The following is a 23,008-nucleotide window of genomic DNA, read 5'->3' as shown; positions in this document are numbered from 1 at the left end:
TTCAACTTCTGAGTGTTCCATTATAGCATAATATAGTAGTTCTCAAACTTTTTTGGCCTCTGGAGACTCTTAAGCTCTTAAAAATATCCCACACTGCTTTTGTTAATGTAGGTTATATTTACCAAGTTAGAAATTAAAACTGAGAAATTAAAAACATTTATTAATTCATTAAAAATTACAAACTCACAAACTTGTTAACATAAATAACATTATTATGTATTCTGAAGTAAAAAATTAGCAAGATGAAATGGAATTGTTTTACATTTTTGTAAATCATTTTAATGTCAGGCATAATAGGAGACTGCTAGATTTTCATATCTACTTTGGCATTGCATTCAGTCTGTTGCAATATGTTGTTTTGGCTGAGGTATTTGAGGAAAATATAACCTCACATAGACATGTAGTTGGAGAAAGGAAGGATATTTTACTAGTTATTTCAAGTAACTATTGGATTCTCTTCTTTGATATTATACCACAATTTTGATAAGTGGTGGCTTCTTAGAGATTAGTTGCAGTATGGAATCTGAGACTGTATCAGCGAACTTTTCATAGTCTGTTATATTCAAATCTTTGGTCTATTTTAGACTTTGAGTTGGATTTTATAACATCATGCATTGTCATTTAGAAAATATTAGTTCACTGATTTATGCTGGTCTTCCAGTTGTTTACATGTTTCATTATATAATATAAACAATCCGTTTATTAGTACTATATTATTGTGTATTATCAGACGGTTCTCTAAGTATCAGAAGTTATTAAACTCATGGTGGGGGATCCCTGGGTGGCGCAGCGGTTTAGCGCCTGCCTTTGGCCCAGGGCGCGATCCTGGAGACCCGGGATCGAATCCCATGTCGGGCTCCCGGTGCATGGAGCCTGCTTCTCCCTCTGCCTGTGTCTCTGCCTCTCTCTCTCTCTCTCACTGTGTGCCTATCATAAAGAAACAACAAATGAGCAAAGGAAGCGAGAGAAAGAGATCAGAAATAAAATAAAAAAAAAATTAAACTCATGGTGACCAGATAAAGGTTTTTTCAGAAAATCTAATTTTACATGAAAGTTTAATTTTGTCATAGAAACAAATATTGTCAATTGGATGATGTGAAGTGACAGGCTCATTTCATTTTGTATACTAAATATCCAAATCTGAGCACCCATCATTTTGAAGAAATGATGTTCTATGAAAAAATATATCTTGTTTAGCTTACAACTCAGTTACATAAGTGCTTTCCCTTGAGAGCCATTGTAATGTAATACAGTATACAGCAGAGGTGCTTTATGTGTACTTCTCATTTGTCACACAGAATGTTTAAAAAGACATGTACTCAAGGGTCAGGATTTGATAAATACTTGTCGCCACTTCATCGAGAGATTCTTCAGTGAAACTGGCATTTATTTTTACTGTTGTATGTGGTGGTGAATATGGTGACTATAAAATAGGGTTTGGTTCTGCCACTGCCTTGTTTTTTACTAAGGTGCTGATAGTCTTGCCTACTATTGTTTTTGGACCATCTGTCCAAAGGATAGAGGTCCTTTGTGAAAGACAAAGGTCCTTTGTGAAGTTGTGAAAGACAACTTCAGTTAAAAACCAATCATATCTTAATATTTTTATGAAAATAGTTTTACCCTTTTGGATTATCTGAAAGGTTCTCGGGATCTCCAGAGGACCAGTAACACTTGAAAACTACTGGTTTAATGGAAAGTTCTTCAACCAGAAGTCAGAAGTCTTACTTTCTAGTTTAGTAATTCTTATTATCGCTTTCATGAAATTTTTGGCCTCATTTTTCCCCTTACTTAAAAAAAATAATGTAGAAATGAATGCTTTAAAGTTTATGTCTGAAGTCTGGAAATAATAATTTAGATGTGGCACTTTGTAAACAAGTCCTGTAGAGATTTGAATTAGTTCTTTTCTCTCCATTTATTTTGTTTACTCTACTGGTGTTAAGGTACCTAGAGCTGATAACCTGTTTCTGAAAAACTTCTAAATAATTTTTTAAAAATGTAATGTTTGAATATGATTATCCTCAACACAGACACTGCATTCATGTTGGAATCTGGATTGTAAGATACAAATGTTGTCCTCAAGCTGCTTGTACCTGATTAATAAAACACTCAGAAATAGCAATATAAAGTACTTTAATGTACATTATATACATTTATAATGTACTCAGTCACATAATTGATTTAAATGATATATAGGAGACCAGTGAGAGGGTAAGATTGAGGGCAGGGGAGGTAGAGAATGGCTCCATGATGATGATAGAATTAAATCATATCTTAATGGAAATGGGGAAATGATATGTGCCAATATACAAAGAGAACATGTCATACTTCTTTTTTCCTTTTCAAACTCTATTCATTCCTTTTTCCCTTTAATATTCTCTCTTCCCTTTCTGTGGTTTGGGACATAGTTTTTCATGTACTCCTTTTCTTTGGACTATTCTGAGGCCTGTCATTTGTGCTTCTGCTAAGACAGTGTGATGTGATGGAAAGAGGAAAGATCTTGGCCTCTCTCTCTCTCTCTCTCTATATATATATATATATATATATGTAATTTATTTATGAGAGAGAGAGGGGGGAGAGAGAGAGAGAGAGAGAGAGAGAGAGGCAGAGACACAGGCAGAGGGAGAAGCAGGCCCTGAGCAGGGAGCCTGATGTGAGACTCAATCCTGGGACCCCAGGATCATGCCCTGGGCCAAAGGCAGGTGCTAAACTGCTGAGCCACCCAGGGATCCCCAGATCTTGGGCTTTGGTTTAGATTGACTCAACCCCCAATTCCCATGGCACTACTTACTGCTGTGTACTGGTGGGCAAATTCCACAACATTGAAGGCAGTATGAAAAAGAAGTGAGATAATAAATTTAAGCGTTTTTAGTAAATGTTAACTGCTTATCCCCATTATTACAAGTGGTTGATAGTAACACAGGATGCATTAATTGAGTTGATAGCATGGTTTGATGAAATTTATTTCTTAGACTCCGCAAAAGACTTATTACAAGGCAGTCAATAAGATACAGTAGGGTTTTAGAATCTGAGAGACTTGCAGTCAGATCCTGACTATAACTTATTACCTTTGTGTACTTTGGACAAGTTGTGTTAAACTCTCATAGCCTTAGTTTATTTATATAATGAATGGGAATGGTTTTGGGAAGATATTGGTAGAGTCTCCCTAAGTATTTATTTCTTTATTTCTAGTAATGGATATGATTTTGTTCAGCCTCAACTGTCATGAATATCTTGACACACTCTATCCACTTCAAGGTGAGGGGAGGGAACATATCCGGATCTGGAAGGAGACAGTCCTGTAGGGATGTCTTCTCGGGAGGAGCAGTGAGATTCACTGGAGGGACCCAGCCAGCCCAAGACACTGCACCCCCCCCGCCCCTGCCGAGAGGAAAACCAGGAAATGAAATACCCTGATCTCCCTCTCCTTCCTCTTTCTGCTCTGCTTTTGATGTAGTCCATATGGGGATCCCTAATTCTGAGGACAGGGTGAACTGGAAGGACGAATAACAGATGATCAAGAAGGACAGGCTTATAGTAGTTGCCTGGCCTTTTCCTTCAGAAGCAGAGGTGTTTGTTTCAAGACACAAACTCAGGATTTGAAACGAGAGAAAATCCATCTTATAGATTGTCATCTGCTTGCCTTTCTATATGTATATAGTTACTCCTAACTAGTGTTCTGTGTGTGCACTGAAGAATTGATGAAAGCAGGGAGGAAGAAATAATGTTACGTTATCTAGATTCCATTAAGTTCATCAGCAAATTTATGTTACAGGTAAGGAGGGTAATAAAATAATAAAGTTTGCCCAGAGTGGTAGGCCAGAATCTAGATACTCCGTAACCCACAATGTATTTGTGTGTAAGAAAATTACCAGAGGAAAAGAGAAGGAAATATTTTGATGTATATCAAAGTAATTTATTCAACTCTGAAACATGGTAGTGGTGATTATTTATATGTAACCTATATTTACATGTCAGCTGTATGTTCCATGCCTTCTACTTTTAACTTATTAATAGACATAGATAGATAATTAATTCAGTCTTTCTGTAAGTCATTAAAAGGAACCTTGGTGGAAATGAGGCATTCCTTATTATAAACAGAGACCGAGAACATTTAATTACTGACAAATTAGGAACATGAATTAAAATGGCTGCTGTTCTCTAGCGTAAGCTGTATTTGAAACTCTTGGTTTGTGGTATTATAAAATTACGGAATCCACAGAAGTGTGATAGTTGATGATCTGCCTAAACAGTTCCAGTAAGGGAGATTTTGCTGTGTCATGACAGGTCTATTTAATGTTATTATTCTGAATAAAAATCTGCCTCATAACTTTGACATACTTTTACTAGTTCTGTCCTCATGAGAACCACCTAATCTATTTTCTTTTGATAACTTGTGAAATATTTGTATACCATGATCACAGCCTTACGTTTTTTCTCAGCTATGCAATTTCCAGCCTTCAGCTTTTTCTCATATATTAATGCAGTTTCGAGTATGCTGACCATTCTAGTTATTTTTCTGGCCATGGGTCATGTCAGTATGCCTCTTAAATGAAGTTGCCCAAGTTGAATATTATTTCTTGGCATATTCTGAAGTGTTGTAGTGAATACATTTTTAATTACCTAGTACAAAATGGAGAGCAATGCAATAAAGGTGAAAAGGGATAAAATCAGTTCTTCACACTTTACTTTTTTTATGGTATGCTTACTTAACTCCCATAGTTATGGAAGTAAGTAAGGAAACATCTAGGTTCATCAGATTCCCTTAATCTCTTATTTCCCTATTGCTTGTCTGTGATCCCCCCGCCCCCCCCTATCTAAATTCCTTAGTTCTAAGGAGTAGACAAACTGCATTCACTGTAAGATACTTGAATGTACACATTGACACTTCATTTAGGCTTACTCATTATCAAGAGCCCTCAAAGTTTTGGTAATTTGACTTTGTGATGTTTATGTTCCTTGTTTGCTATCTAGTTCATGCTGGTCCTTGAAAACATGGACAGTTTCTTGACCTTACTAGGATATCTGATCACCCTTTGAAAAGATTACCTTCAACCTTTTAGGGCTAATGACTGTATAAGTAGCCAGCCATGGAAGTTAAGTAATAAATAATGGTGGGCATGTAAGATTCTGTTTTATAGTCATAATTTATCCCATACCTAATTGTTGGTTATTTTGTAAAATGTTCTCTTGAGAACAGCAGTAAACTACAAAGTAATTTCTCTGTTGCATCTTTCCTGTCAATAAAAAGAATGTAGCATTGTGGCATTGAGTCAGATGAGAAAGATAAGAGAAAAAGCAAAATCTAATCAGTCAGTAAAGATATTAGTTGAATTTGAGTATAGTGTACAAAATACCACCAACTTAAAGCAGGCAATTAAATGTTGTATTAGGAGGCTGCTTAAAAAATTTGAAGGAATGTATAATATATTGAGATGCAGGAAAAGTAATGGGCCTGAAAATTTCTGGTAACGTAAGAAGAAATTTGGCATGCTAGACAGGTAGAGCTCTCCTAGAAGGAGCCCCTAGGTCCTGTGATCCTTTCTTGATTCTCTGATGATCACTATCCCTAAACCATATCTTGGTAAACATGCTACCTTTAGTTATGAAACAAATCTATCATTAATAGTTTTGTATTAAGTTTAGGAAGAAGTTTTATAATCATTGTAATAATATATATCTGTGTTTTAATTTTTTTTTTAAATTTTTTTTTAAATTTTATTTATTTATGATAGGCACACAGTGAGAGAGAGAGAGAAGCAGAGACATAGGCAGAGGGAGAAGCAGGCTCCATGCACTGGGAGCCCGACGTGGGATTCGATCCTGGGTCTCCAGGATCGCGCCTCGGGCGAAAGGCAGGCGCCAAACCGCTGCGCCACCCAGGGATCCCTATATCTGTGTTTTTAAAGGTGCTTTTAATGTTTAAGAAAATCAAACATACTAGAGAATCTGAGACATTAACTATGATTTTAAATGATTTTAAATTTTGAAATGTTTAATTGATACTATATACTAAGCATATAGTAGATGCTCAGTAAGTATGTTGAATGAGTGAAGGGATAGAATTCTAAGCAATTAGTGTTTATTAAAAATAATATTTTATTTAAAAATATTTAAAATAAAATTAATTTTTAAAGAATGGTAATTTATGTTTAGCCTTAGTTAGGGTTACACCTATTTTATAAGGTAATGAATTTAATCCTAGATGGCACAGAGTGGAGTTTTGAAAGCACTATTTTAGAAGTACTTGAGTGGTAGCCAGAATCACAAAACTATCTGACATTGCAGTATTTCATTACGTTTCTGTGCAGTGTCCAGTTTACTGTGGGGTCACAGACATTAGTGACTGTACTTGCTATTACTTCTTTCCTTTGATTTCTTGTATATATACTCTGATATATGGACTATTTGTTTGAGCCACCAAACCCTTGGTATAACTAAATGGGTAATGTAGTAAGGCTTTTATTGTGTATACAAAATATTTATGGAAGAGAGTTGGCCCCTAAGTATTTGTAAATTTACTTTATGTTTTTTATATTTTTATCATAATTTATTTATATTCCACAGCTGTGTCTTTTTATTACATTGTTTTTGTTATGTTAGATCAATTTTTTCAGTAGTCTTCTTAAAATAGCTTTTCATTTCTAGGCTTTGTATCTTTTCCTTTCCTCTTAAAACAAGTTGAGTCTATGAAAGTCTTTTAACCATCCTGGTATAAAGTCCACACAGAAGTCAGTGTTTTGTCTTTGTAGTACACCTGGTTATTTTCTCTATTCTGTTTATGTTCTTAATTGGGACTTTTATAATGACAGTCATCATTTTGTCTTCATTTTTTTTAACGATTATTTCTTTATTTGAGAGAAATAGTGTGCTCATACACATGCCTCCGTGGGGGGCGGGGGGTGGAGAAGCAGAGGGAAAGCATCTTCAAACAGATGCCCTGCTGAGTGTGGAGCCCAGATGCAGATGTGTGGCTCAAGCCCTTCACTTGTGAGATCATTACCTGAGCTAAACCGAGAGTCAGCTGCTTATCTGACTGAGCTATGCAGGTGCCCCTTGTCTTTATTTTTTTGTGTTTAGAATTTTTTTTTCTTTGCTTCACAGTATATACACAGTAACAGGTGTTCTAGTTACTCTTAGAAGTGCAGTTTTGTGTTAAGGCCTTGTCATATGGCTAAGATATCTTTTTCTAGTCCCACTATTTCACTCCTGTTTTGCTGCTAAATGCTCTTTTTTTTTTTTTTTGTCACTGTGTTATGGGCATGCATTTTTAGTATGTTTCAAGTCCCTGCTCCGGAACCCTTTTTATTTACAGTTAACTATTGCTGTTTAAAAAGGAATTTGTTGGGACATCTGGGTGGCTCAGCAGTTGAGCATCTGCCTTCAGCACAGGGTGTGATCCCAGAGTACTGGTATCGAGTCCCACATCGGGCTCCCTGCATGGAGCCTGCTTCTCCCTCTGCCTGTGTCTCTGCCTCTCTCTCTCTCTCTCTCTCTCTCTCTCTCTCTCTCTCTGTGTTTCTCATGAGTAAATAAATAGAATCTTCAAAAAAAATAAAATAAAAAGGAATTTGAGATTTTTAAGAAGCCAAGAGAGCTAAGAGAATAAAACCAGTCTTACTTGGAATATAAATTAGATAAGAACACTGGAAATGTCACCATATCAACAGAAAAATTGTGGAGATTACAGAAATTTAGTTAAAAGTTATATCAAAATAACCAAAAACAGTCAACTGTAATGCTATAGCTAGTAATCCTAAGAACTTGCAATTGACTTAAAACATAATTCACATTACTTATGGAATAACTTGGTGTATTGTGCTCTGAAGCACTGTTAAATCGTTTCATGGAACTTGTCTGGGTGTCTTCAAGCATTAGAAGGAAAATCTATACTAGCTAACTATCCAACTGTGTGTTATCTTCTGATCTCATGTATTTGCATGATCTTAAGCCTCCTGCTTCTTTGGATATGTGTGTGGAAAAAATATGAAACTTAAACATATGTAAATAATATGGAACTTACTGCTTTTGTTGCTGCTGGCCGTTTAACTTTGGGCAGCTTAGTTTAGTTTTCTGATCTTAAACTACTTCATATGAAGTATGACATTTGAAGAATCTATATGTCATATAAGAACAACTTGTTCACAGCTAATAAGTGGCTAATTTCTGATAATTAATAATATTTTACTGCATTACAAATGCCTAGATGACCAAATATAGGGTGTGCAGATTTCCTTCAGTATCTATTTACTTTTGACTATTGAGCTATTTAGAAAATTGTTTTGGTTATTATATAACCATAGGCTTTGAACACCAGTTATACTAAGTAAGGGGAATGTGATATTTAGTTGGGGAAGTGGGTTAGAGCCATAAAAAAATAATCATACAGGATAACATTTGTTAAGTGTTAGATCCTAGAGAAGATCAGAAAAGGAAATGATTATGGAGAGCTGGTTTGGAGGCTGCAGTGGAAGAAAGGGATAAAGCAGGGAGGAGGTTGGGGATAGGCTTCCACTTTTCTTTCCAACTGTAAAATGGAGATAGTACTTGCCTCATAGGATTGTTGTTAGGATTCGGTGAAATACGGTATCTGTAAAGTATCTTCTGCAGTGGCTCATGACATAAAATGTAACTCCTATTGTGTTACTCTTCTAGTGAACATAAGTGGTTCATTCTGCCATCTTTAAAATTTTCCTTCCCAGATGCCTGACTACTCCTTTAACTCAGAGATCATGCGTAGTTTTCATCTTAAATATCAACTGGTAGCCTGGAACATTGTTCTGAGTCCATTAACTGGTTTCAGCAGGAAAGAATGTGATCAGTTAGTGATTAGTTAGTGATAACTTATGATGCCAAGGCAGGTATAAAGAGCTGGAGGCCAGGAAGGGTGGTATGTGGTTTGTGGAAGTAGGAGCATGTAAATCACGTATTTATCATCTTTACTTAAAGTTCCATTATCACCTAGATTTTCTTTCATTTCTTCCTGTTACACTCAACAATATAAATCAGATTTTCAGAGGTAGTGTGTCAAGTTTATTATCTATACTTCTAGTTACTCAGTAAGTAATTTGCCGAGTGATTAAGTAAATGAATAAAATTTTAGCCTCATAGTAGACAAGAGTCTAAGTTACCACTTCTTCTCTAAAATATCCCTTATTTAGTCTCCCGTGTGTGTGTGTGTGTGTGTGTATATTTATTTATTTTTTGTGAGAGAAGGTGCACACCAGCAGGGGGAGGAGACAGAGGGGGAGAGAGAATCTTAAGCAGGCTCCACACCCCACATGGGGTTTGATCTCATAACCCTGAAATCATGACCTGAGCTGGAACTAAGAGCCACCCAGGTGCCCCCCTTCCGTTTATAATCTACTGAGCATATTCCATTTAAAAATACTTGTATTTCCTACAAAGCTTAAGCTCTCAAGACTGGTGCACTTGTTTCATGTCCTTTTCCTAATGGAAATCACCCACATGAGAAAAGGAGAATTTTGTTTAAGGAAGGAATGAATTGGAAAAGAAAGGGACAGTTCCTTTTCCTGGGAAAGAGGTTGGATGTTAAGAAAGATACCTGAATGGCTTTCAATTTTGAGATGAGTGGATGCCTATGAGGTTCCAAGTTGGTTCAAAAGGTAAAGTATGCTGAAGATAAATGAAAAAAAATTATAAAGGACTTTATTTATTTATTTATTTATTTATTTATTTATTTATTTATTTATTTATTTATTTATTTAAGAGAGTGAGAACAGGGGGAGAGGGAAGGGGGGAAGGAGAGAATCTTCAAGCAGACTCTACACTGAGTCTGGGCTTTATCCCAGGACCCTGAAATCATGACCTGAGCTGAAACCAAGAACCAGTCACTTAACCAACAGCCACGCAGGCACCCTGATAAATGAAATTTTATTCTATTTTATTTTCCAATAAATGAAATTTTAATATTAAAAGTGATAGGTATAAAATGGTAAAAACATTGAAGAATTTTCTTTATGGTCTTTCCTCTCCCTACTCTAATATTCTAGATATCCTTCCTTTCCACTACTAGATACAATTTTTTTTTATTTTTTAATTAATTAATTAATTTTATTTTTAATTTAATTTAATTTATTTTTAATTTTTTTATTGGAGTTCAGTTTGCCAACATATAGCATATCACCCAGTGCTCATCCTGTCAAGTGCCCCCCTCAGTGCCTGTCACCCAGTCACCCCAACCCCCCACCCACCTCCCTTTCCACTACCCCTGTTTGATTCCCAGAGTTAGGAGTCTCTCATGTTCTGTCTCCCTCAGTGGTATTTCCCACTCATTTTGTCTCCTTTCCCCTTTATTCCCTTTCACTATTTTTTATATTCCCCAAATGAATGAGACCATATAATGTTTGTCCTTCTCCGATTGACTTATTTCACTCAGCATAATACCCTCCAGTTCCATCCAGCGTTGGTGCCCATCGAAAGATGAATGGATAAAGAAGCTGTGGTATGTGTATACAATAGAATATTACTCAGCCACTAGAAATGACCAATACCCACCATTTGCTTCGATGTGGATACAGTTTTATTATACTGCCTTTAGGTTGTCCAGGTTGGCATTTGAATTTCGATATACTCCATTTTCCTGTCTTTACTCAACTTTCTCTAAATCCTTTTCTTCCAGGTAAACAAGTAGGGTATTTTAAACCTTTACTGGGTACTAAGTTGGTGGAACTACTTTGTCAAACCCAGCCACTTGAAGTTCTCTGGAAAGAATAGTAGCAGATTCAGCTTTTTTCTTGCATCTGATATCTCATAAAAAAGGATCTCGGTTTTAGAAAGAAAAGAAGGAATAGGAAAGTAGAGGGTGAGAAAGTGAAATTGTTAACTTTGTACTGGATGTCCTTTCCTACTTTCTGGAGGTTCTTGTACCTTTGAATTTCTTGTCATGAATATGTACATAAAACCTTGTTTTTATAAAACTACTTTCTTTATCTACTTTATCTTAAATATTTTTAAAATTCATGAAATGAGGATGTATATTCTCTGTCCTCATTTAAAAAAATTGGATTTAATGCCTTTATTGTATGATTTCAACTTAGAATTTTTTTAGACATATATTCCTGAACCTTGGTGTTCAGTATATTTAAAACTCTTCTTTGATTTCTGGAGCCAGGGAACAGAGTAGTAAGTACAGAGATTTTTCCGGCATATTGCTAATACCAGATAAGTGTGAATGTCTACTACTTAGGTGAGGTGTAGAGATTACCTAAAAATAAAAAAATATAAAATATAAAAAATATTAAAAAAGTAAGAATGTGTTATTCAAAAGACACCAAAGAGTTCAGCAGAAGCTTGTTCAAGATAATAAACATGAATGCCTAGTACATTTGATTAATGTATTTTATATTTATACAATTGGAAAGTAGTTTAGGAACAGATTACTAGATAATACATAGAAAATGAAGGAAACACATAAATGCACCACAAAGGTCTTCCTACCACCAATTCAGGGAGACAAAGGAAAAATAATCATATTGTATGCTACATTGCTCAGCTGTTAATAACATTTATGTGATGATCTAATAAAAATGTATAATTACATTGAGAGAATGAGTGCATGAAAAGTGTGCCCGTGTTCATGAAAAAGAACTATATCCTATAATATTCTATGAGATTACTAGAAACTGTGAAACTTTGAATAAGGTTCACAGATTAATTAATCATACTATTTCATTAATTTCCTGGTTGTAGTAATTGTACTATGGTTATGGAAGATGGTAACATTAGGGAAAGCTAGGTAAATGGCATATGAGGACTCTGTACTGTTTTTATAACTTTCTGTAAGCCTAAGATTAATTCAAAAAAGAAGTTAAAAAAATCAGTCGAGTTGAGATTTATTGGCTCTAGGGAGTAAGACATGGGAAAGGGTTGAGGATACTGACTTTCGGTAACAATTTTATAGTACAACTTGACTATTTTCTTAAAAATTGTTTTATTTGGGATACCTGGGTGGCTCAGTGGTTGGGCGCCTACCTTCGGCTCAGGTCATGATCCTGGGATCCGGGATTGAGTCCCACATCAGGCTCCCTGCAAGGAGCCTGCTTCTCCTTCTGCCTATGTCTCTGCCTCTCTTCCTCAGTCTGTGTCTCTCATGAATAAACAAATAAATCTTTTAAAAATTGTTTTATTTGAGGGGTACCTGGGTACCTGGGTGGCTCAGTGATTGAGTGTATGTCTTTGACTTGGGGGTCTTGGGATAGAACCTGCTTCTCCCTCAGCCTCTGTCTGGCTCTCAGCGTGTGTCTATCATGAATACATAAAGTCTTTAAAAAATTGTTTTATTTAAATTCAGTTTAATAATGTGTTATTAGTTTCAGAGGTAGAATTTAGTGCTTCAGTTGAATATATAGCACCCAGTGTGCATTACACCAAGTGTCCACCTTTATGCCCTTCACCCAGTTACCCCATCCCCCCACTTGCCTCTCCTCTAGTAACCCTCAGTTTGTTTCCTACAGTTAAGAGTTTCTTATGGTTTGCCTCCCTCTCTATTTTCATTTTATTTTATTTTTCCTTCCCTTCCGCTATGTTCATCTGTTTTGTTTCTTAAATTCCACATATGAGTGAGGTCCTGTGTTGTCTTTCTCTGACTGACTTATTTTGCTTAGCATAATACCCTCTAGCTCTATCCATGTCATAGCAAATGGCAAGATTTCATTCTTTTTGATAGCTGAGTGATATTCTGTTATATATGTGTTTTATATATGTGTGTGTGTATGTGTGTGTGTGTGTATACACCACATCTTTATTCATCTGTCAGTGATCATCTGGGCTCTTTCCATATTTTGGCTATTATGGACATTGCTGCTGTAAACATTGGAGTTCCTTTTCCCCTTCAAATCACTATGTTTGTATCTTTTGGATAAATACTTAGTAGTGTAGTTCCTGGGTTGTAGGGTAAGAACTTGACTCTTTAATCTGTATGCATATAAAGTTGAAGAATATAGAAGTAAAAAAGTCCAGAGCACAATGAAGAAAGGTTATTTCTCTGAAATTTTAAGTTGGGAAAGAACTGACATATTAACTATGCCCATATGTCTTATCTACAGTTCTCAATTTCAGTCTCTTTAAGGAGAAACATTTATGGAATCTGACTACATAATCCTGCTAGATTTTTATGATCTGTTCTAATACTAGTCCAAATTGCATGAAATATCTAGAAGGTTTTTATTATACTTTGTTATGGTGGAGAAGTAGAATATAATAGAAGAATGAATGGGAATATGGTTGCACAGATAGTTTGATAAAATAAACTATATTTTATAGTAGTATAAACTTGTTAGTTAATTGTTTAAGTGTAATTTTTTTTTTTTACTTAGACATAATCAGTAGATTGTTTTTCCCTTGAGATTAATGCAACTTCTTGCCTCATATTACAAAGTAGAGTTTAAAATAATTTTTTTATTGTGGTAAAATACCCATAACATAAAATTTACCATGATAACCATTTTTAAGTATATAAGTCAGTGACATTACATTCATAATGTTGTACAACCATCACCACCATCCATCTCTATAGCTCTTTTTGTCTTGTAAAACTGAAACTTCATATCCTTCAAATAGTAACTCCCCATTGCTCTCACTCTGTGTCCCTGGCAACTGCCATTCTCCTTTTTGTCTGTATGATTTTTACTACTTTAAGTACTTCGTATTAGGAGAATAATACTGTATTTCTCTTTTTGTGACTAGCACTTAGCATAATGTCCTCATTATTCATCCATGTTGTAGCATATGTCAGAATTTCTTTCATTTTTAAGATTGAATAATATTCCATTGTCTATGTTTCATTTTTTGTTGTTTTTGTTGAGTTTTACGATTTAATATATTCTGGATATGAATTCCTTATAAGATATATGATTTACAGATGTTTTCTCTCATTCTGTGGCATACTTTTTTACTTACTGTCTTTGATGCACATTTAAAATTTTTCGTGAAGTCCTATTTTTCTAGTACTTTTGTTTCTTGTGCTTTTGATGTCATATCCAAGAAACATTGCTAAGTCCACTGACGTGAAGCGTTCTATGTTTTCTTCTAAGAGTTTTATAGTTTCAGCTCCTACATTTAGGTCTTTGACCCATTTTGCCTTTTTTTTTTGGATCCATTTTGACTTAATTTTTCTATATGTAAGGGTCTAACTTCGTTCTTTTGCATGTGGACATCCAGTTTTCTCAGCACCAGTTTTTGAAAAGACTGTCCTTACCCCATTGAATGACCTTGGCTTCCCATCAAAAAAGTGTTTGACTGTATATGTGATGGTTTTATTTCTAGGTTTTTTGTTCTATTCCATTGGTCCCTTTATCTGTCTTTATGCTGGTATCTCACTGATTTGCTTACTGTAGCATTGTAATAAATTTTGAAATCAGGAGATGTGAATCCTCCAACTTTGTTCTTCTTTTCTAGATTGGTTTGCCTGTTTGGAATCCCCTGAGATTCCATATGAATTTTAGGACGGATTTTTTTATTTCTGCAAAAAATGTCATTGGAATTTTGATAGGGTTGCATTGAATCAGTAGATTGCTTTGGGCAGTATTGAGAATATTAAGTCTTCCAGTCAGTGAACATGGTATGTGTTTCCTTTTATTTATGTCTTCTTTGACTTTTTCAGCAATATTTTGAGGTTTTCATTGTACAAGTCTTTGGCCTCCTTTGTTACCTTAATTCCTAAGTGTTTGATTCTTTTTGATGCTCTTATAAATGGGAATGTTTTCATAATTTTCTTTTCAGATTGTTTATTATTAGTTTATAGAAATTCAATGGATTTTTTTTGTGTTGCCTTTATATTCTGCTACTTTGCTGAGTTCATTTATTAGCTCTAATAGTTTTTTTTTGTGGAATCTTTAGGGTTTTCCATAAGATAATATCATCTGCAAACAGAGAAAATTGAATTCTTCCTTTCCAATTTGGATACTGTTCATTTCTTTTTCTTATCTAATTGCTCTGGCTCTTTCAGTATTATGTTGAATAGAAGTGGCAGAAGTGGGCATCCTCGTCTTGTTCCTGATCTTAGAGGAAAAACTTTATCTTTTACCATTGAGTCTGATGTTTGCTATGAGTCTTTCATATACTGCTTTTATTATGTCGAAATACAAAATAGAATTTTTCTATTCTTGGATTTTTTATACTTTACAAATTCTTCAAGTAAGGACAAAAGAAGAAATACAGAGAACTTATTAGATGCCTATATGCGTATTTGTATGTGTACTTGTCATATATATGCATAATATGTATGTAGTTTTTATTATTTATATATGAATAACATTGGTGGATAAATTACTTATTTTTTAGAAACACTTGAAAATTATATATAGTTTCTTTTTTTTTGAAAGATAATTATTTGAGAGAGAGAGAGTGAGAGATAAAGAGAGGAAGCACAAGTGAGGGAGAGGGTCAGAGGGAAAGGGAGAAGTAGGCTTCCTGCTTAGTAGGGTCCTGGGATCATGACTTGAGCCAAAGACAGACAGTTAATTGACTGGGCCACCCAGATGCCCCTAGATGGATTGCTTCTTAATCAAGCTATATTCCAACTATTTGTAGATATTGGAACTATTGGTTGTATGATTGGTATAATATTTAAACTGTTGCAGATTGAGGTGAATCAGTTGAAAATTAAAGAACAACATATGAGTAGCCATTTATATTTTTAATTTGACACTTTTTTGAGTTAATTTGACACTTTTTGATAAGAAAATAGGTCAGTATGTTTATATATGTATATTTTTTGTTTTAATTTCAGACAACCTAATGAGACCTCTTTTGAATTATGGTATTGCTTGGTAAGTATATCTTTTTTACTTTATGCTACTTTTCAGAGTAATATTGATTAATATATGTAAATTAGTTATATTTTTGGTTTACTGTTACAGTATGTCTATGGGCTTCTTGATTGAAGAGACTGCACCAGTTGTTTGGAGAGGCCTTATGGTAATGTCAGCCATTGAGAAACTGTTGAGGCAGGTAAGAAAATTGCATTGAATATCATTTTATTATTGGCACACTGTGGTTATTGCACTTGCTGATTGGGGAGTTGTTAAAATTTGCAGTCAGGTTTGAGATGTTTTGCAAAAGAATCCAGCTGATAGACTGAGTATATAAGGACTTACTTATATGGCGCCAAGACCAATTTCACTGGTCTGTGATTTAATCTTCCCCATTGTTTCTAGTTAAAATCCTAATGTCTTATTTTATATTGTTCTTTTGCCTTGTTTCATCTGCGGTGAGATCAAGAAATTTATTTTATAAGTAATCTGCTGTCTTTAAATTTATGATGAATCTCATTATGGCCAATATTGAGTTATAAGGGCAGTGTAGATGTTCTTGGGGTATAGAAAAAATTCTTTAAATCATGCTCATTTTAAAATTGCTTTAGAACAAAATGATTTTTTTTTATTTTGAGTACATCTGGCTCTATATTTATGTATATAATATCTTTCCAATCAACTTACATTTATCCTTAAGGAAGAGAACAGTTGATTGGGTAACCTAAAAATATCAGATGGGCTATATGTTATTTATGGAAACAACTTTGATTTTTTTTTCTAGTAGATGTGAATATATAGTTAATTATGTTCTAGGTAAATATTATAAGTAATTTGGATTTTCTCCACTATTTACAGCAATTACCACTTATTCAGATTTCACTTTGGGTCAGGCACCATGTCATTGGTTGACAATTCTAATCATAGATATTCCTGTATTCATTTCTAATTGCAAGAGTTGGTAGATGAAATATGTCTTGAACTCTTCTTTTTTTGATTGTCACATCTTGTCTTTCTTCTGCTACTTGAGTTCTAATAAATGTGCTCTTTGATCTCTGGTCCCAGAATCCTCCTCCTTTCCTAGTGCATTCAAGTCTTGCTGTATTACCTCCTCTTTTATATTTCAGTTATACTCCCAACAATACCTCTTCTTTACCAATTCCTTTGTGACCTTAATCTTTATCCTTTATTTGTGTGGATTAACTCAGCCTCTATTTTTTTTAAGGAAATTATAAAACAGTCTTTATTCAGCTTATATTTAAAGTTAGAGTCAATAGAAATTTAGGAACAGAAAAGAAAAATTCTGATTTTTGTTATCAGAATATTTTAAATGCTAATTTTTCCCCTCCTCTATTAGTGTTGTAATTCTCAACAGGAAATGATTCAGATTTTCACCTAAGCCTTATGGATGGCCACAAGAAGATGAAAATACTTCTGCTTTCCACAGTGAACAAAGACTTAGAGATCCAAATCAGTGATAAGAGACACATAGATAAGCCAAGTGTTGGTGCTCCCCTCTGAGTGATGCAGGATCCTGCCTCTAAGTGTCCTTTTTAAGTAATAAGATCCACTTGAGCCTCAGATTGCAACAGGTGGTGAAAACATCTCTGCGAAGGAGCCCCTGAAGGTGAAAGAGAGAGATAGGTGTGCACATGCCCTCAGGAGAGGGGCAAAGGGAATGTCTCACGGTAGAATTGAGAGTAAACCTGACAGTGCAAATCGATTATGATGCAAAAAATTTGCACCTGAAACTTAGATTTAGTAACTGTTTTTATAAATGAAGAAAACTTTATGAGACCAGAAGTGAAAGATCAAAAGTCTGAAGGAACCAGAATATATTGTTTTTTCATTGTGTGAGATACTGGGGAAGAGAGGAAGCATAGGATCCCATTCCATAGTCTCAGCTAATATCCCTCCAATAACCCAGCCTTTTTATCTACTGCTGAATACTGTCAGAGAATATAGAATAATTGTGTTAATTGCTGGCATTATACATTTTTGGTCTCTGAATTCAGCTACCTCTCTTCACTTCAGTCGTCTGACATTATTCATGTTTACCTCAATATTCATCAAATGCTAAGTTTAAAAAATATTTATGGAATTTGATAGTCTGGCAGAGAACCTAGTGGAGATTTGGATATTTGGCTCTCTGGCACATAAATCATAAAAAATCAATTTACTCTGATAAGTGCTGAAAGTATGTTTTTAGCAAACATGCTATAAAATATCAGATAAAAGATGGGGTGAGAAAATGACTCCATAACTTATTTTATTGGGATACTCTAGATATCCTCTAAGATATTAGGTCATTACATATTTATCTTACAGTCTTTTGAAAAGTTACTGTTATCGTTTCTGCATTTTAATTGTAACTGAAAAGCTGATATTTTTGGATTACACTATGACCGGTACTGATCATCTCAACTGCTAATTAAGGAGTGTTTTGGTTTTGTTTTTTGCTTTGCTTTAGAAAGCAGTTTTTGGTAAGTTTAACATCCTTTGTGAAAGTTTAGTAGCTGGATAGATGTTCTGTACAGCATTGGGTTGTGGAGGCTACCTGATTCATTGGCTGCTGAAAAAAATTAAGTGTAATATCCATACAGAAGAATGTACAAGTCAGAAGTCTACAGATAGATGGATTATCCCAAAGTGAAAATTCCTATATAATTTTTCAAGACATGATAAATAGAATATTAGTATTCTAGAAGTTCCTTTCATGTCTCTTCCTAGTTGCTGTTTTGAGGAGAAGATAAGTACTTGTGGTCAGTCTGCCATCTGAACTGAAAGTCTGGTTTAAAGTTTTTTTCCTTTGTCTCATGATATTTTATTGAGTTAAATTTATACGTGCTATGCAATGCGAGATCTTATGTGTATGGTTTAGTAATTTTTGATAAATGTATATTCCTGTGTAACCACACCCCAATCAAGATAGAGAACATTTCCAGCCACTACAACATTTCCTTGGGTTTCCTCCTCCACTCATAGACCATCACAGTTGTGATTTCTAAGATCATAAGTGAGTTTTGTTTTGTTCTTATACTTCATATAAATGGAACCCTACAGACTATATAGCCTTTGGTGTCTGGTTTCTTTCTCTTAGCCTAATGCTTTTGAACACCATCCTTGTTGTTGCATATATAAGTAGTTGAGTCGTTTTTATTGCTGAGTAGTATTTCCATCACATGAATACAATCAAATAATGTTTGTTCTTTTGTTGATGGACATTTGGATAGACACCAGTTTTTTGGCTATTATGAATAACCCTGCTATAAATACTTGTACAGGTGTTCATAACACTTACAGTTACTTCACATTTTGTCAGCATTTGGTGTTGTCAGTCTCTTCACTAGTGGGTATAAAATGATACCTTCCCACTGTTTTAGTTTGTGCTTTCCTGATGATCATTGATGTTTAGCTCCTTTTCATGTGCATATTAGATATCTCTGTATCTTCCATTATCAAGTGACTGTTCAAGTCTTTTACTCATTTTTTTTTTAATTGGCTCATTTTTCTTCTTGCAATCAAGTTGCAAGAGTTTAAATATACTCTGGCTATGAGTCCATTGTCAGATATATGTATTGGGCATATTTCTTCTAGTCTCTGTAGCTTGCCTATTGATTAACTGATGTTTTAAATTTTCATGAAATCCAATTTATCGAAAAAAAAATTTTTTTTAATGCTGAGTGCTTTTTGTGTCCTAAGAAATGTTTGCCTGTATACCCCAAGGTAACAAAGATATTCTTATATACTTTTCCTCAACACTTTATAGTTTTGGCCTGCACATCTTGAATTAAATTTTGTGTGGGAAGTGAGATAAGGGTTTATATTTTTTCACAGCTGTGGTATAATAGCAAATATATTTGTTCTTTGTCCCTGAGTCCTGGTGCAAAGCTCCTAAAAACTCTTGGGATGTCCTGAGTGATGGAGTATCTTTTGTGATTCATGAGGAACCCCTTTTTGAGCACACTGAGTTCATGCTAGTAAGGTGACTTAGGATGGGGGCCCCTGGATAGTCTCTCAGGATGGGGCTGATCACCAGAAAGACCAATTGTTTAGAGGGTTAGAACTTTCAGCCCCACCCACTAGCCTTTGGGAAGGGAATGGAGGGTGGGGTGCATATTAAACTCTGAAAACTGTTAATGAGCTGCTGATTGGTGGTGTGTTGTGTTCTGTGGGGACAGAAGCTCCTATGCTGAGGGCCTTTTTGGACCTTGCCCTTTTATCTTTTCATCTAGCTATTTATATCCTTTCTAATACCCTTTATCATAAACTAGTCATCATAAGTAAATGTGTCTCTGAGTTCTGTGAGTTGCTCTAGCAAATTAATCAAACCTGAAGGAGAGGGTCATGGAAACCTCTGATTTATAGCTAGTCAGTCCAGAAGCACAGGTAATAACTTGGACTTGTGATTGGTGTCTGATTGGTGGGAGTAGTCTGGTGAGACTAAGCCCTTAATTAACTTGTGGAATCTGATGCTGTATACTGGTAGATAGTGTCGGAATCAAACTAATTGCTTGGTGGAGGGGAAAATAAATAGTAGTTTATCTAGTTCTAGCACCATTTGTTTAAAAGACTTCCTTTCCCCCCTAGAAATCTTAAAGTCAGAAAGGGTGAGGCTTCCAACTTTTTTTTTTTTTCAGAATTGTATTAGCTACATTAGGGTCTTTTCCGTTTCTGTATAAATTTTAGATTCAGCTTGTCAATTTGTACAGAAAAGCATGTTTGTATTTTCATTAAGATGTTACTGAATATATTAGATCAATATTTTGTGAATCAAGATTCTGACAACATTGAGGCTTCTAATCCATTAGCATGGTATGTTTCTATACTTATTTAGATTTTCTTTAATTTCTTGGAGTAATATATAGTTTCTAGTGTATTGGTCTTGTACTTTTGTTAAATTTATTCTAAGTATTTTATATCTGAGATGATTTTGGAATTGTCTTTTGTTTTTTTTATTTTTTTTTGTTTTTTTTTTGGAATTGTCTTTTGTATTTAATTTCAAGTTGTTTGCTGTTAGGACATAGAATATACACTATCTTTGTATAATAACCTTGTGTTATGTGACTTTGCTAAATTTGTTTTTAAAGTGGTCATTTAGTAGCTTTCTTGGTACTTTATATGCACATGATTATGTTATCTGCAAGTAAAACAGCTTCACTGCTTCCTTTCCAGTCTATTTCTTTCATTTCATTTTCTTGCTTTCTTACTGCACTACCTAGTACCACAAGTACCGCGTTGAACAGAAAAGAGGAGAGCAGACATCCTTGTCTTCATCTGAATTTGTAGGGTAGAGGAACAATAAGTATTTCATCTTTAAGAATGATAGTAGGTTTTCACTGATGCACTCTCTCTTTCCTGTCTCTTTGTTTACTAAGAGTTTTTATTGTGAATGGGCATTGAATTTTTTCAAATGCTTTTTCTTCCTCATTTACTGAAATGATGATGTTACTTTTTTTCTATTATTTTATGGATGTAGTGTTTTACATTGCTTTTCTGTGTCAGACCAACCTTATATTCTTGGGATAGATTAATCTTATTTTAATTATAATAAGTAATATTGTAATTACTTCTAATATATTGCTAGATTAAAATTTGCTAATATTTTATTAAGGAGTTTAAGGAGTTTTATTAAGGAGTTTTAGATCAGTATTTGTAAGGAATATTAATAGTTTAATGTTAATTAATGTTAATAGTTCCTATTCTTTTTTTCCTGTAATATCTTTTTCTGGTATTGTATGGGAGCTATCTTGCCCTTGTAAAATAAATTTGGAAGTACTTTCCTCCTCTTATCTTTTGTGAAAGTGTCGGTATAAAATTATTAGCTTTGGTGTAATGTTTTGTATTTAGTGGAATTTATCAAGGAAATCTGGGACTGGAGTGTTTGTTTTTTTCTCCTTGATTGAGGGAGCAGGTTTCTGAGGATTAATTCTATTCAGACTTTTAATTTCATCTTCTTTCGGTTTTGTTGTATTTTATAGGAGTTTATTATTTCACCTGAGTTACAGAACATATACATAAGATTGTTCACAATGCCTGCAGCCTTTTAATTTTTATTTATTTATTTAGCCTACTGCTTTTTGAAATAGAATATGAGATGCAGTGTATATGAGATGCAGTGTTTCCTCTTCCTAGTATTGGTAATTTGTTTTTGCTAGGGTTTATCAATTTTATTATTTTTTTCCAAGAATCAAATTTTAGCCTTTAAAATGTTCTCTATTTTATTTTTGTTTCCTATTTCATTGTTTTCTGCTATTTCTACTTTCTTCCGTCTTAAAGTTTTAGGCTTAATTTGCTCTTCTTTTTTCTACCCTCATAAGTTAGAAACTTAGAAAATTGATTTTAAATATTTCTTTTTTTTTTTTTTTTGGTATAAGCAGTTGTGACTGTAAATTATCTTTAGTCATTTCTTAGAATCCTGCAAATTCTGATGTGTTGTGTTTTCATTGTCATTCATTTCAAAATAAATAAATTCTAATTTCCTTTTTAAAATTTTTGTAGTGTGTTTAATTTTCCTAACATTTGGGGATCCTTTTAATAACATTGGTATTTATTTCTAGTATAATTTTGTTCTGATTAGAGAATTTACTCCGTAAAATGTTATTTATTTGTTTGTTTGTTTATTTATTTATTTATTTATTTATTTATTTATTTATTTATTTATGATAGTCAGAGAGAGAGAGAGAGAGAGAGAGGCAGAGACACAGGCAGAGGGAGAAGCAGGCTCCATGCACTGGGAGCCTGATGTGGGATTCGATCCCGGGTCTCCAGGATCGCGCCCTGGGCCAAAGGCAGGCGCCAAACCGCTGCGCCACCCATGGATCCCCCGTAAAATGTTAATCTTTAAAATTTTTTTGAGACTTCCTGGACTAGCACGTGGTCTTTGTAATTGTTCCATATGCCTTTAGAAAGAAATTGTATTTTGCAGCTCTTGTGATTAATATTCTGTTAATTACACTTAGGTCAAGTCGACTGTATTGTTCAATTCATTAATATCTTTACTGACTTCTTATCTAGTTACTCTGTCATCTACTGAAAGAGGATGGTTAAAATCTTCAACACTGATTCTGGATTTTCTTCTATTTGGTTTTCACTTCATATATTTTGAATCTCTAAACACGCATTTAGACTTGTTATATCTTCCTGGTGAATTGCTCTTTTATTGTTGTGAAATATTTCTCTTTATTGGTGATAAACTCTCATCTTTATCTGATGCTAATATAGCAACATTAGTTGTC

At 34.3% G+C, this 23,008-nt stretch overlaps 1 protein-coding gene across 1 annotated transcript in view; it reads left to right on the top strand.

Annotated features, from left to right (window-relative positions):
• The window catches only part of NUBPL (nucleotide binding protein like), a 216,033-nt gene that overhangs the window by 63,338 nt on the left and 129,687 nt on the right, over positions 1-23,008 (top strand). The window contains exons 5-6 of the mRNA XM_041759641.1: positions 15,749-15,788; positions 15,879-15,969. Coding sequence (XP_041615575.1) covers positions 15,749-15,788; positions 15,879-15,969 — 131 coding nt within the window. The remainder of the gene's footprint in view (positions 1-15,748; positions 15,789-15,878; positions 15,970-23,008) is intronic.

Source organism: Vulpes lagopus, chromosome 6 (genome assembly GCF_018345385.1).
Source record: "Vulpes lagopus strain Blue_001 chromosome 6, ASM1834538v1, whole genome shotgun sequence".
Taxonomy (NCBI): Eukaryota; Metazoa; Chordata; class Mammalia; order Carnivora; family Canidae; genus Vulpes; species Vulpes lagopus.
The sequence above is the reverse complement of the archived record's forward strand: the minus strand, read 5'-3'. Positions and strand labels throughout refer to the sequence as shown.